This window comes from Sceloporus undulatus, chromosome 2 (assembly GCF_019175285.1).
Source record: "Sceloporus undulatus isolate JIND9_A2432 ecotype Alabama chromosome 2, SceUnd_v1.1, whole genome shotgun sequence".
Classification (NCBI taxonomy): domain Eukaryota; kingdom Metazoa; phylum Chordata; class Lepidosauria; order Squamata; family Phrynosomatidae; genus Sceloporus; species Sceloporus undulatus.
The window spans coordinates 310721381-310736955 of record NC_056523.1 but is presented as its reverse complement, the minus strand read 5'-3'; the positions used below and the strand labels follow the sequence as shown (position 1 = coordinate 310736955).

Genomic DNA, 15575 nt, shown 5'->3' with positions numbered 1-15575 from the left:
TATGTAGATTAAATAAGACAATGGAAATGTCAAAAACATTGTATTCGCACATTGCATGTTTACCTGTAAATATACACAATGCTCTTGCACAATCATGCTGAACTCATGATATTACAACCGTATCTAGCCATGCAAAAAAAAAAGAAGTCTGGATTATTTTACCTCCTGAGTGTCGTGAATCATCTACAAATCATTCCCAGATCACTGCACTTCTCAGGGAAAGTGTGACCCCTGTCAGGGATGATGGGAGTTGTAGCTCTTCACCTCTGGCTCGAACTCACCACCTTGTTACGCACCGGCGCTGACCAGTTTTGGCCAGTGGTTAAAGCTTTGCTCTAAAGCAGCAGAGTTACAGAGAATAGGCTGAAGACCCTGACAAACTCTCCAAGCCTTCTCACTCTTGCTTCCACAGAAGTCTTCACACTTCTTCAGCATCCAGCTGGCTCTTGTATCTTGACTCAAGACACCAGACAACTCAGTAGTCTTATATAAAAGATCTACTTTATTCTACTATGTACAGCTCCAAAACTATCCAACAAAACTCCACACTACTCCTCCACAACTACACACAAAATACATTGGGATTCATAGCCATTATTATAGTCTTTGGAAAATACCACCCACTCTTGTCAGTTTCCACCCAGTGGGCGTGTACATCATTCTCATTGGTTCTCTTGGTTCATCCCATAATTAATGATTTCATCATTTCACCTTGTCCACTTTAACAATTCTCAGGTGTGTTCAATTATTCACTTTGTATTTCTGTCCTTGGCTTTTAGGACTTGCTAACTACATTACCTCTTACACCTGTGTGGCTCCTAATTGCTTCTGCTGAGTCATCCTGACTCTCACATACAAGTTTTATTTCTTTCACTGTATATCCCATGTTGCTTTTTCCTTAACAGCCCCTACCCACTAGAAAAATGAGCTCTGCTATTTTGGAAGTGTAAGAAGAATCTATAGTATCAAAGCGGAATGCATTGTGGCTTCTTTAATACATTTCCTGTGGTATAAATATTCAGATAATACATTTATACAAATATTCAGAGACTAAGATCAACGCAGTTATATATATGACTATGCAGAAGACAAAACACGCTCTAAATGAAAGCTCATGTCATGTTAATTCTGCTACTGTATATGTGATGTTCACTCACTTGGTGCCTTAGATTCTGCTCTGCATACCTTTCCCCAGCCTTAGATGCTGATGACTTATCATAGAAAATGCTATTGAACTAGAAGAATCCATGAATCTCACTCAAAACTACTGAACACATGTCTATATCATTCTATCCAGAAATGATAGGCAATCCATTGAATTTCTTTCATCTTTCAAACCCTGGTTTATCTCTTGAATGAGTGACCAATTGAAATGAACTTGGGATACATTATCCCATAATAGCTGATCTATCCACAACATAAATTGGGAGGATATTGAAAACATATTTTCACTCCAAGCACTACTAAACATTTTTGAACAAAAATACTCCATTCAGAGGATACAAGACCTTCAGTTGCCACTGTTCTTGTTCCCTCACCATATTTCTGAGAAAGAAGAGCTATAGCAGTGATTGATGAGATTAGTTCTCAATATCTGTCTTCTTCTATTTGTGCAGGACAGAGGCTGACCAGTTACATTTGTGATGTTTTGCCTTGAAGCAAACAAATAAGCTTTAGGTCTTGCTTCCAAGTCAAAGACTTCCAGGCTTGCCATTTCTTTTTCCTGAAGGTATCAAGTTAGCATTATTCATCTAGGAGCCACGAGGCATTCCACATGGGGTTGCTCGGCAGTTCCCAGCATTCTTCACCATTGGCTGTGATGTCTAACCTGCTGGAGTTGCAGTTCAACATTATCTGGAAGGCCAAAGGATTCCCACCCCTCTCCTAGAGAATATCAGAGCTCTGCGCAACTGTGTTATTTCTGCAAGTGACCTTTGTCATTTTCTGCAAGTGATCCATGTTCTCATAGCCAACCATGAGAGATAGTTTAAATGTGAAAACATGGGATGCAAGCCATACCCCAATATTTCTAGGAATACCCAGCTCCCCCAAATGTATTTTGAAACAGGCTGAACTATTTGTGCAGAAATACTGAGAGGAACAGTTGGCCCTGAAAATACTGCACCAAAAGGAAGCAAAGCAGTCTATAGTGTAAACATGCCACAAGTGCCTGTGGATAAATATTATAAAATATATTTGCAGTGAGCAAGAAACATTTTGGAATGAGATGACTAAAAATTATCCTTCTATAGAAGCTTTCATAAGTACAGTAGCATCTATTAAAGCAGCAATTAAAATTGAGCCAAACTGCAGTAAACATCGTATAGTCAACTCACGGAAATTTTTATTCCATTCATAATGCAAATGCTCTTTTCAGAGGACATACCAAGTCACAGGTACATTCCCTTGGCTGGGCAAGAAAGCTACTGCCTCCTCCCTACTCTGTCCCTCTACAGAATCCAGAGCCATGGAATAACGATCAAAGGTCTGAAAACCAAGTCTTATGAGGAAAGGCTTAGGAAGTGGGGTATGTTTATCTTGGAGAAGAAACTACTGTGAGGTGCCATTTTGCTTTTGTTTATTTGACTTTTTCATCATAATAAAATTATTTTGCATCTTCGTAATGTTGAGTCTTATGTACATCAAGTAGCAACCATGCCAATTAAATCCATGTCAACTCCAAGTTTCCAAAGAAATGTGGAAAATTCAAAGGATATATGTGTGTGAATACTTCTGCAAGGCACTATATATCAAGCCCAGTTTCTTAACCCACCCCACCAAGGCCTTCAGAGCTATCCTGTAGTTCTTTGATTGGCATTCTTCCCTCAGCTTTAACAGTACAGTCCTAAACATGTCTCAAATGAAAATTCCACTGAAATCACCAAGGACTGCTGTCACAGAGGTAGGTACTGATCTACAACCTAAAACTTCCCTACTTTAAAGCTAAACTAACAACAGACATTCTCTCCACCTGCACAGAGCAAGGCGGGATATTAAATAAACACCCATTTCTGAGCTAGGTTCAAGATGTGTGTGGCAATACAATTACTCCTTGCCAATTTGATATTACTCAATGTGTGTGTGTAAAAGAATCAGTTTGTTTGTTTCAAACTACCACTCTATTACAGTTATAAGGCAGTCAGGGAGCAACCTCTTAAGAGGTTGTGTGTTGGCTTGTAGCAATAAAAGAAATGGAAATGATATCTGACAGGTCAAGTTGCATTCTTGTATTAGCTTGTCCTCTAGCATGTAAATCAGGCCTAAATGTGTGCCTACATTGGCTACTTAATCTGGGGCCAGTCTAGAGCATTATGCCTTGGAGCAACCACAGTGGCGACCACACACACCAGGCTGAATTTGGTGTAATGCCACATCTTTGTGCACTCAGGTCCCAGGCCAACACCACATTGGCTCTGCTGGCTTGTCCCCCTTGTAAACACCATTTCCTTATGGGCAGAAGCTCCCTGTGAGAGCATGCCTGGCTTGTCATTGCTTATGAAAAGGTCAGAATGGGACACTCTGTTATGTGATCAACAAAGAGGAAGCAGCTACCCCCTCCTTATAGATTGCAGGGGCACACTGTTCTGCCCTCAGAAGAAACAACGGCACACCAGGCAGGAGCTCCATGTTGAACAACCCTCTGTGTCCTCATCCTACTCTCTTCTATTACTCATTTAAAACATCAATTTATTTGCAGTTGCTCATTTTATCATTTAAAATATAATTAACTGAAAGCTTTACTTTGAAGTAGAAAATGGCAAAAAACGCTCTACGTGCAATGCTTACTCATTAGGCTACTGCTACCCCATATTTAATATTCTAAACAAACCAAAATAGGTATGTTTAACAGAGATGTTTTACAGGTGGGCGTGAAGCTGGCTGTTTAAATTACAGAAGCATCAACTTTTTAAAAAGCAATAATGGTAAGGAGAGGGATAAGTTTCTTAACAAATTGCTTTAGATTGGGTAATTAAACTCTCTAGTTTAGATAGGGTAATTAAACATGATCGAGGAAGCCAGCACAGAATTTACCTAAATAAGAGTAGAACTGTAAGCATAGTATCTTGTTATTTTTGTCTTTATGCACTGTTATCCTGTTTATACACAATGGCCCTTCTCCTCTATAGTTCCAATAGATTTTATTTATAAGCAAACAAAGGTTTTGCTCAGCATTTCCTACTGCACTATGCCTGCAACAGGCTCCCTTTCTGTCACTGCTCTTGTGATACAAGAAAGAATAAATTCTGAGCCTGTTTTCTGGATTTTATGATTGCCTTGGCCTCTGGAGGAGAGAAGAGCAGAAACTGGTGACAGGCTCTCCTTGGTGTTTATCAGACGAGCTCTTAAAGAGGTACTATTCCAGTGTGACTCCTCTAGCTGCCTCCTGTTGCATGCTGGGATTGGCAGTTTTAAGGAGGGGTACAGTATTTAGAATTTTCAGGCAGAGAAGTTCAGCTCCTTAAAACTGCCAATCCCAGCATGCAACAGGAGGCTGCTAGAGGAGTCACACTGGAATAGTAGCTCTTTAAGAGCATAGTGTGATAAACATCCTTGTCTGTTTCAACTGCCATTACTTTGGCCTCTGAGGGGAGAAGAGCAGCCAGGCACAGTTCCATCATGCTTTGATCCAGCAGCTCTCTCTCTGGCCTCTGAAAGAGAGAGGAACAGCCAGGCACAATTCCATCTTGTCTTTGCCCATTGGCTGGTGAGAGTTGCCCCTCCAGAGTATAATTACCATTGCTTTGGCCTCTGAGAGAGGTAATAGCAGCCAGTCTCTTCTGAACTTAGTCCCCTTCCTCACCGCCATCCACTCTTCCTTATGCATCCTGTGTTATATCGACTGTAAGCCTGTGAGGCAGGAAACTGTCAAATGAAAGGTTTATAAACTGCCCAAGAGTCTTTTTTTGGCTGAAGGACTGGGATATAAATGATCTAAATAAATAATAAATATCTCTCTTTACAAGGACTGCAAATGTTCTTGTTTTTTCTACATTGGCAAGTGCACATTTACAAGAAGATTTGGGGGGGGGGACTTGGTTACTGAAATAAAAGCTCCCATTTGTTTGGTGAAGATGGAAGTTCAGCCTGAGTAGCTTAAAAGATTTTTTTAAATGCTAGGATTTGAATATGAGCTAATAAACTTGCTATGTGGTCTTGATGTAAGGGATTTCACACTTCGGTAGACCCATCTGTAAAATGGGAGTAATGATTTTTGTGCAGCTGATAGATAAAATAAAGTAAAGCTGATAGGAACACAATAATAATAATGCTTTCTTGCTTCTGTACTTTGCTTTGCAAAAGAATCAATAGTTACAGAAGGCCCATAGATTGAGCCTACAGAGTAAAGTGCAAATGGGCTGTGCTGGCCCCCACTCTTTCTTTCTGTGTGTGGCCGTAAAACACACTCACATAATCACCCCCTCCTTACTCTGGAGGGATCTGAATACAATGGCCTGTGTTTAGCAAGTGGCCTTGAAGAGCCTAGCTCAGCTAAGTATCTCTTTTGCAGTAGCTAGCTATCTATGTACATTCCAAGCTCCAAGCAGATGTAATGCCAAGAAGAAAATACAGGACCATTGAGTGAACAGTGAACGCAACCAATCGCTTGTTGTTTAGAAAACAGCCCTCTGCGAAGGGCATAAAAGGGGGGTGACAAGAAGCCATTGGTGCTGCAGCCTTGGTGACACCTACGTTGGTGTGCTGCTGCCCTGCGCAGACAATAAAGCGTTTTTTATTCTGGCCAGTTCGGTCTCCTTGACTCTGCTTGTCCTCTGGCAGGCCATGGGCCTTCGGGTTCGTGGGTTTGGGGTCACCCGCTACAAAGCAACTTGCAGGTTAAAATGCTGGCAGTATTATTATTAATAATATTCACATACGTGTTTAAAACACAAAAGCCAAAGTATCCTTGCTTTCTTAAAACCACTTTTGATGTAGGGAGCCCTGGTGGCACAGTGGTTAAATGCTGGTACTGCAGCTACAAAGTTGTTCACAACTTCATAAGTTTGATCCTGAAGGGCTCCAAGGTTGATTCAGCCTTCCATCCTTTTATAGGTCAGTAAAATGAGTACCCAGCTTGTTGAGGGCAATTGATTTACAGATTGTAAACTGCTTAGAGAGTGCGAGTTCACTGATAAGCAGTATAGAAATGTACTTGCTATTACTATTGCTTGATGTAGAACAACTTACCACTGATGAACTGCTTGTAAAATTGTGGTTCAAGAGCACCAACAGCCATGTATTTCCCATCTGAAGTCTTATACGTATCATAAAAAGGAGCTCCACTGTCCAGCAGGTTCTCCCCACGAGGTCTGTTCCAAAGACCCAGGTTTTGTGATTTCCACAAAAAGGAGCTTAAGTATGCTAAACCTTCTACCTTAAAGACACAATAAAAATTCATAATAAATCAGTAAAATTATACAGCAAATAGTGTTCATAGGAACAGGGCATTTCTCTTCTAGACGTTTCTTCCTGTAACTGAAATCAACACTCTAATCTGATAAGAACTTTCTTTTTGCTTTCTTTACCTTTCTCCAGATGCTTCCTGAACTTTTAAAAAGTACATATTGTTTTTAAATCTTGCCTTTGAATTTTTGCAATACTCTCTATTGGCCGGTAGCATTAAGTATAGTTGTTGCAGAAAGACATGGGCTTAAATCCCTAGAGTAGAGCTTCTATATTAATTAAAGTACATGCTGATTCATCATTCAGCATCTGATTCAATGGGTCTACTTGCCATTGGAAACAGCTAGTAGGATTCCACCCTTGGTATCTAAAAATACTGTTGCTCCTTTTCAGCTTTAGTCAGCTGAAGCTTCAGCCAGAAACCACAAATGCATATTAAATAAGGGATTCTGGAGCACCTATTTGTTGCCTTATCTGTCGTAAGCAGGCGCACACAACTACAGTAGGATTGGGTAGAGTAGAATCCCATTTTTTTCCTAGCTCAAGCTTTATTTACACTGTTTACTGCAGACATGCTGCTGCAACCTGGCACTGAAAATGTTTGCTTCTCCAGTCCTCCACTATCTTCCTAGTATTGGTGGCCAGAAGACAAGGAGGAACCAGAGACTGGACAGGTATTATTATTATTATTATTATTATTATTATTATTTGGTAAAAAGCAGCTTTTTCGTCCAAAGCTTTCTTAATTGAGGTATGCCGATAATATCACCATGGAATTCATAAGAATTTTTATTATTTTTATTGAACTGCTTTTAATGTATTTTATTTGATTTTGTGTAATGTATTGTTTTTCTTGTTGTTCACCGCCCTGATTTTTAGAAGGGCGGTATATAAATAAAATTTTATTATTATTATTATTATTATTATTATTATTATTATTAAAAGTGGAGGGAAAATGTCATCCTGGATGCATTTCAGAAGAAGCCTATTCAGAAGAATATTCAGAAGAATATTCTTTAGAATATTCAAAATGTTTTTGTTTACTTATGCAATCCATACCTGACTTGGTTGTTTCATTTGACATGTACATATAGATAGTTCAGAATAAAAAGTTTGCTGAAACATGTAGAAGTACTCTTCCTACTTTGTGATGCTGAAACCTCTCAGTTCTTTTCTTGTTATTCCTACCTCTGGTACCAAATTTTACAAAAATAATGTCCAGGAACACATCCCTTTTATTAACTGACTTATACATGTAATAACCAAAACATTACTTTTTTAAAACTACAGTTGGCACTTGGTATACACAGACTTGCCATCTGCAGAATTAAGCATCTGTGAATGGCAAGCCCACATTGTTTCCAGTGGTGGTGCAGCCACACAGCCATGCCGCCACTAGGAACAACAGGGCTTCCTACCTTCCTCCCTGCCAAGAGCCCAGAAGGACAGAGAAGCCGCTCCTGACCGGAGCAGAAAAAGTTAACTCAGGGTCTGCTGAGCTGCTTCCACCCTTCCTCTTTTACATTCTTTTCAGCCACTGGTTGGAGGGAGCTGTCAGTCACCCAGTCTTCCTCCTCAGGTGATTGATGACTCCTTCCTACCACTGGCTGTCTCTGCCCCACCTCTTTCACATTGAAGATTTTCACACAGGCACTTACCATGGGTTAAGGACCAGTAAAACGCCGGTAAAATATCCCTGAAGCGTTAAGGTGTGAAAGCTGGTTGCGCTTCTGAAATGTCAGTGAAGCATTCCCTCGCCCCTACTATCCTTGAATCGTTCGCAGAGTTCCCGTTAATAGGAAATGGCTGCTCCATGAATAATTCAAGGATGTTAGAGGCGAAGGGATGCTTCACTGACATTTCAGAAGCGCAACCAGCTTTCACACCCTCGCACTTCAGGGACGTTTTACTGGCACTTAACCCATGGTAAGCGCCACTGTGAAAATATTCATTCTCTTCGGCTTCTGCTCAAAGGGAGCTGTCAGTCACCCAGTCCTCGTCCCCAAGTGATTGATGGTTCCCTCCTACCACTGGCTAAAGAGAATGTGAAAGAGGTGGGGCACAGGCAGCCCTTTAGACCCTGAGTTAACTTTTTCTGCTCAGGCCAGGAGTGGCTTCTCTGGCATTCTGAGGCCTCGATGACGAGGAAGGTAGGAAGCCCTGTTGTTTCTAATGGTGGTGTGGCCACATGGCTGCACCACTATTGGGAACAATGTGGGCTTGAGCATCTGTGGATTTTAGTATCCATGGGGGGGGGGGCTGGAATGGATCCCCCATGGATATCGAGTCCTGACTGTATGTTTCAAGCTCTGTTGCTACAGTTGTGGAATCTTCTGTCTCTTTTCCCTTGTCATGAAATTAATTAGTTAATTAGAAGTGAAGATTAAGAGGTGATATGATAGTCCTGTTAAACATTTGAAGGAATGTCATACTGAGGATGGAGCAAGCTTCTTTTCTGCTGCTCCAGAGACTAGAACACGGAATAATGGATACAAAGTACAGGAAAAGAGATTCCACCTAAACAGTGGGAGGAACCAGTAAGAGCTGTTTAACAGTGGAATAGGCCGCCTCAGGGAATGGTGGAGTCTCCTTCTTTGGATGGCCATCTGTTGGGGATGCTTTGATTGTGAGTTCCTGCATGGCAGAATGCTGTTGGACTGGATGGCCCTTGTAGTCTCTTCCAACTCTGTGATTCTATGATTCAATGATTCTAGTCAATGCACATTAATATTTAGCAAGTGCAGGAAAAAACATTTTGGATGGAACTAGTATAAATAGCTTCACTCCAAATAAAATTATTGCTAGAGTGTAATCTACAAAAAAAACTTGTAATAGAATCATGACCAGGAAACAATTTTGATTACTCTTGTGTCAGTTAGCCACCAAAAGAAAATAATATCAGGAAACTTTCAAATAATCAGCCAATACAATAAATCCAAGTAAGCAACTGACCTGACCATTTTGCTCATTTGATTCTACAGAATCTGGCTAATGCACCTGAAGGTGAATGTATAGCCTCATCTAGGGCTATGCATCACATCTTCCAGATTAGTCAGAACTGGATTAAAACACAAATTATAAGAACAAAAGACATTAGGCTCTTGTTTCCAAGTAAACAAAGTTCTACCTGCCCTTTTAGAGTCTATACTTTGTTTGCTTTTCAGCTTACCATACTTGCATCAATGACTTGTCCTTTTCCAGATTTAGTACGTTCAAAGAGTGCCATAATGATGCCCATCGCACACATGACACCGCCACCCGCAAAATCAGCCAGAACATTGCCTGGAGGATAAGGATTTTCATCTTTTCTGCCAACCTTCGACAAAATACCTATATGGAATTAAACACATTTTAAAATACACAATGCTGTTGCTATATTTATACATCCATTTAAAGTACTGTTAGGCAACACTTCAAAGCAGATATCCAGAACTTACAAAATAAGTTTGTATGTGTTGATTGTTGCACATGTGCCATTAGCTAAGGTGTGGCAATAAACAAGGGGCCAAAACAGATGGCCGTTTAAAGCCCGCTTCAAAAGCTTTATAGGAGCACGGCATTTATATGCCGCTGTAGAGTCAAATGAGCAAAATGCTCCAAAGACATCTGGAAGCCACCCAGCTTTGAGATGCTCCAGCAGCATGGCCTTTATGTACCACACGCTGCCAGTGCATCTTGAAGTTGTCCTGGGCTATGGCAGGGCTGGGAAAGGCACCTCTCTCCCAGCCCAATGGGAGAGGATCTTTTCCACTCCTATTTGGGCCAGGTTCAAAGCAGATTGGGGCCATGGCGTGTGTATGCTGTGGCCCCAATCCATCTTCTGTGGGGGCAGCTTCAAGTCACCCCTTTGGGTCTGTAAATCAACAGTATAAAAAACTGTAGGGAGATAGGCTTATTATTTATTTAATGAAATATGTTATATTACAACCTATAGCACAAGTTATCAGGGCCATGTACATATAGAATCAATTTTAAATAGTTTCAGACAGTTCAGGTTTTTTAACCATTAAAATTGTGCTGGCCAAACGGCTGTAATAAAGTTATTATTATTTAACCATTAAGGAATAATTTGAACAGTCACTCTAAAGCATATTAAAATTTGAAACAAATTACATGAGTTTAAAACCATGCATCTGCAATTGGGCAAAATCATTAGATTTTATATTATTTCATATAAAGACATATCCTATTCTGGCACCAGAAGGAAGCTAGCATCAGCATGAATTAGGGTCCTTCCACAACTGGAATGCCATAGCAGGAGTTCTCCCATGTCCTCACATGATGTATTGCTCCCACTAGTGCATAAAATCACAGTTTTTAAACTGTTGTGGAATGGCTGGTTGAGGGCTATTCAGTCCTTTTGGGAAGGATGGAGTCTTCATAATAATTAATGTAACTGACAGAGGATCACTTGCTTTATTCTCACAAATATTTAATTATGGGTTGACCATGATTGGCTGTAATAATATAATATGGGTTATATTAGGTACACTGTCGAATCTATTTATATTTAATCTGTTGACACTAGATATTTACTTATTGATTTCATTTGCCAGTTTGCTTTCAGTATCAATAAAAACAGATATGGGAAGGGGAAGCTGTGCAAGCTTATGTAAATATATTTGAAAGTAAGTCCCACTAAAAGTAAATCTCAACAGGGATTATTCCTAAAACATTGTGCATAGAATCATAGCCCAAAACATTTTGAGGTATAGTAACAACTATTCCAGGAATAACTGTGGACAGCTGGACTCTGATGTCCAAAGGTCAGTGCTCACCAGCAAAACTTTACCAACATGTCAAAAAGCTGATATCACAATCAGGCATAAACTGGCTCATTTTCTCAGCTGGACAAATACAGAAAATTTAGCACTGCTAAATTACAATCAAGCACATCTACATGTGTGTGTGTGTGCGTGCATACCTGAGACTGCTGAATAGTTAATATCATGACCTGCCAACTTGGCATATTTTCCTTCATGGCCATATCCAGTTAACCTAGCATAGATGAGTTTGGGGTTGTCCTGAAGGAGGATATCTGGAGAAAGACCCAGTTTTTCCATGACACCTGAACAGGAAGATAAAATTAAGATCCATAAGTGTGAATGTAAAAACATTACTGTCATCATCAGACCTGGGAGGGAGTGAAAAAGACAGCCCAATTCCATCAGGTCTAACTGCAAATTCTGTCACATTGCTCTCTTTTATTTTATTTTATTTTATTTATTTTTTGTATTTTATTTGATTGTATTCTCTGTATTTTTATTGCTTATTATTATTGTTGTTGTTGTTGTTGTTACTACTACTACTACTACTAGTACTAAATACATTAGTATGTAAATACACATAGGTGGATTATAATGGCTGATTTGGCTGGTTTGGCCAGTTGTTTAACACTGATGCCCTATAATGGCATATTCCAGATAGCCAGTTCTTTTGCTGTCGTTCTTATTTTTAATATTCAAGAAAGGGAGCCCAGAATAGCACTGAGATAGAAAGAACAGACTGTACAAGCCCTTTGAGCATTCTGTTTCTGTGGTTCTCTGCATGTCCAAATCAGAGCATCCACATCCTCATTCTCCCATGGGGAGACTCACAAGTTCTTGATTTAATAGCAAGTGCATTCCCATGGAGGAAGAGATGCGAAACTTTGACTTCAAACATGACAAGGGAAGGCAGACACCAGAAGTGAAGCTGTTTCTACTTCCTCCTACTTGCTTTCTATGTGGCTTTTGACATTTCATACAAATGGAAGCAGACTGAATGCTAGTCGAGCATTTCTTTCCAACCTTGTCTATAACTTGCAAAGTGTGATCAGTTCACATTCCCATTTGATGAAAAAGCCCATCCACGTGCATTTTAAAAAAGTACAAGAGAGCAGGCTATGTATGCGAGCAATGTCACAGTCTGTGCAAATATTTCTAAATATAAAAATTTCAAAGACAAACAGAAAATTGTGGGAGTTGCATCTGTTAGTAGGAAAAGTATCTGTCTTGGGTGTCTTCCCATCAGATATTAAAATGAAACACAAATAAACCACCACCACACTGAAGCAGCTGAATGAATTCTATGCCCCCCAAAAAAGCACTGTTCTGTGTGCGTGCGTTTACATGTGCCTTCATGACACCTGTTGAATTCTGGCAACTCCATGAACTCCATTGGGTTTTTTTAGGTAAGGAATGCTCAGAAGTAGTTTGCCAGTTTCTTTTTCTGAAACAAAGCCTACAGCACCTGATATTCTTTGGTGGTCTCCTGTCCAAGTACTAACCAAGGCCCTTTTGTTTCCAAGATCAGTCAGGATCTGATTGAAGCAAAAACCCTTTTAAAAAATCAGCCAGACATTTCAAATTCTGTTAGTGTCTTCAGCTGACTTATCTGCCATTTGTATTGTTTTATGGTGTTGTGGTCTGTCACTGGGTTTTAATATATTGCAAGCAGAACTAGAATATAGAAAAGAGATGACTTTTCTATTCAGGACTGGGAATAAAATAGCCTCCAGCTGTTGTTGAACTGCATGTCGCAACAGTCCTAGCCACCACAGTCTATGGTGAGGAATTCTGGAAACTGCAGTCCAAGGTTATCTGGGAAGGTCACATGAGTGCCACCCCTGCAATAAATGTTACAAATAAATGTTATAAACACTCAGCTAATGGATTTCCTGTGAAAATATCCCTTTCTTAAGGGCTGTATATGAATTATAGGAACAAGCTGGTCCCCAGGGATGTAGCTAGGATTTTAGGAAGGGGGGGGGGTCCAGACTAAGTGCCACCATTATAATGGGGCTTGGGTGCGGCGGTGCAGCAGCACACACCATTCATTTTTCTAATGGAAGGGGGGTCCGGACACCAAGAACCCCCTCTTGGCTACGTCCCTGTGGTCCCCCTCCATTTCCACACCAGATTGGGAAGGAAGAGTACCTACTTTAGAGGTGACATGAGGGGGGGGAAATCCTTTTCTCCTTCCTTTAATTCACAGTTGGCCCCTCTAGTATTTTTTCATCCACGGATTCAAGCATCCACAGACTGAAAATATTACAAAATATATAAATTCCAAAAAGGAAACCTTGATTTTCCTATTTTATATAATGATTTTGCCATTTTATTTTATTCTGCCACACTGCAGAATTAATGCAGATAAACACCACTTTCACACTTATGGCTTCATCCTATGGAATCCTAGGATCTGTAGTTTGTTGTGGCACCAGAGGTCTCTTAAAGACAAGGCTAAAGTATCTCTCAAAACTACAAATCCCAGGATGAGATCAACATTAGAAACTCATTAACACTGTGGTTTGAGCATTGGACTATGGACTATGGAGACTAGGGTCTGATTCCCAGCTCGGCCACAAAACACATAGGGTGACCTTAAGCAAGTCTCACACTCTCAACCTCAGGGAAAGGCAATGGCAAACTCCCTTTGAACAAATATTGCCAAGAAAACCCCATGATAGGGGTCACCATAAGTTGGAAATAATTTGAAGGCATATAACATCAACAACAAAACTGTTAATATTGTAGGCACTTGAAGGCACTGTGAACAACACTGTAAAAATCTTCCAGCAATTATGAATAAAAAAATAACAAAGCAATGATAGTCTGAAAAGGATTATGAAAAAGAGAGGCATTGAGAAAGGTTGAGAAATCCACAATGGTGAGGTTGTCATGGTTGTTGTGTGCCTGCAAGTTATTTCCGATTTAGGGCAACCCTGTCATGGCAAGGTTTGTTTAGAGAAGATCTGCCATGGCCTCCCTCTGAGGCTGAGAGAGTGTGACTTTCCTAAGGACACCCAATGGGTTTCACGGCCAAGCAGGGATTTGAACCCTACTCTTTAAAGTTGTCCAACATTCAAACCACTACACCATGCTGGCTCTCAGGGCTGATGGGAATTGCTGGGATTTGTAGTCCATTGTGTCAGAGCTCTCTGACAGAGAAGGCTAAATGTCTCACAAAACTACTGTTCCCAGATTCCATGGCACTGAGGTGGTGCCAAACTGGAATATCTCCAGTGCGTATGCCGCCAATGTGATGGAATTCTGGGAAGTGTAGCTTGTTGTGGCACCAGAGCAGCTTCGTTTCTCGATCCTAGTCCAAATCTTCCTACAGACAAATCTACTCATTAAACAATGTCCACATAAAACTCTGAATTTCTTTCAATATAAATAGCTAAAAACATTAAGAGCATTTTTCTCCTTAATCTGACATTTTGGTTCAAATTTGTACTGTAGAGATGCCAACTTTTGTTTAGTAAATACAGTAAAAGTTAAATAAGCATGCTAAAATCGGATTATGCTCTACTTAAGGAACTCTGATGAACAACAAAATACACTTCTCAGAATTCCATCGCATTGAGCCCTAGCAGTTCAAGCGGTGTCAAACCGGATCATTTCTGCAGTGTGGATGGGCTCATAGCCCAAGGTTGAACCTGCAGTGGGACGCACCTGGTCGGTAGGACTCGATGAGGACGTCAACCTTTTGGCACAAGTGCCTGAACGCAGCAACACCCTCGGGCCGCCTCAGGTCCATTGCCACCGAGCGCTTCCCACGGCCCTGGACATCGACCATGATGGCCACCATCCGAGGAGTGCGGTCAACCCGCACCACCTCCGCCCCGAAGTCGGCCAGGATGAGACCACAGAGTGGGCCAGGTGCCAGGCCTGCCATCTCCAGCACCCGCACACCTCCCAGCGCCATTATGGCCACTGTCCGAACTGGGCCCAGGCAAAGAAGGGGAGAAGATGAAAGCTGAGGGAAGGGAAAGGCAAAGAGGCTGGCCCAAATGCCTCCTTGAAGTCCTGCAGGTTAAGGGCTATGGCTTCCCCCAGGCTGTAACCTGAGAAAGTCAGACCTCTGTGAAGGATGGCCAACCTTTGCCAATCCTTTGCTCTGAGGGTTATCCCTCCTCAGGGATAGCTGCTTGCCTTCCCAGCAAAAGGGGGCCAGTGGTGCCACAAAGTGGAGAAGGATGTGACCAAAGAGACACTCAAAGCACCAGTCTCAATAGGAATTCACTTGACAAGGTTTAATGGCAGCATTATACTTATAGCACTATTGCATGTAAATATTGCACTATTCCACTACGTAATACTAGCTGAAAACCTCACAGACCTCAAACGACTACTGGGGAAGATCAAGGAAGAAAGTGCAAACCTCTGAACATAAAAACAAAAACAAAA

At 40.9% G+C, this 15575-nt stretch overlaps 1 protein-coding gene across 1 annotated transcript; it reads right to left on the bottom strand.

The window, feature by feature from the left end:
- Positions 1–4560: 4560 nt before the first annotated feature.
- LOC121920692 (alpha-methylacyl-CoA racemase-like) lies at positions 4561–15093 on the bottom strand. Its single transcript, XM_042447842.1, has 5 exons — positions 14841–15093; positions 11327–11470; positions 9572–9732; positions 6187–6373; positions 4561–4649 (listed from the first exon to the last, which is right to left on the bottom strand). Exons 1-5 carry the CDS (start codon positions 15091–15093, stop codon positions 4561–4563), a joined length of 834 nt encoding a protein of 277 aa, XP_042303776.1.
- Positions 15094–15575: the final 482 nt, after the last annotated feature.

Excerpts from the sequence above, each read along its gene's own strand:
- LOC121920692 (XM_042447842.1), bottom strand. The coding sequence starts at position 15,093 with ATGGCGCTGGGAGGTGTGCGGGTGCTGGAGATGGCAGGCCTGGCACCT. Across the intron at positions 6,374-9,571 it reads AAGTCATTGATGCAAGTATG|GTAGAAGGTTTAGCATACTT; the intron begins GTAAGCTGAAAA and ends TGTGTCTTTAAG. Across the intron at positions 4,650-6,186 it reads TTACAAGCAGTTCATCAGTG|AGGCCAGAGAGAGAGCTGCT; the intron begins GTAAGTTGTTCT and ends TCTCTCTTTCAG.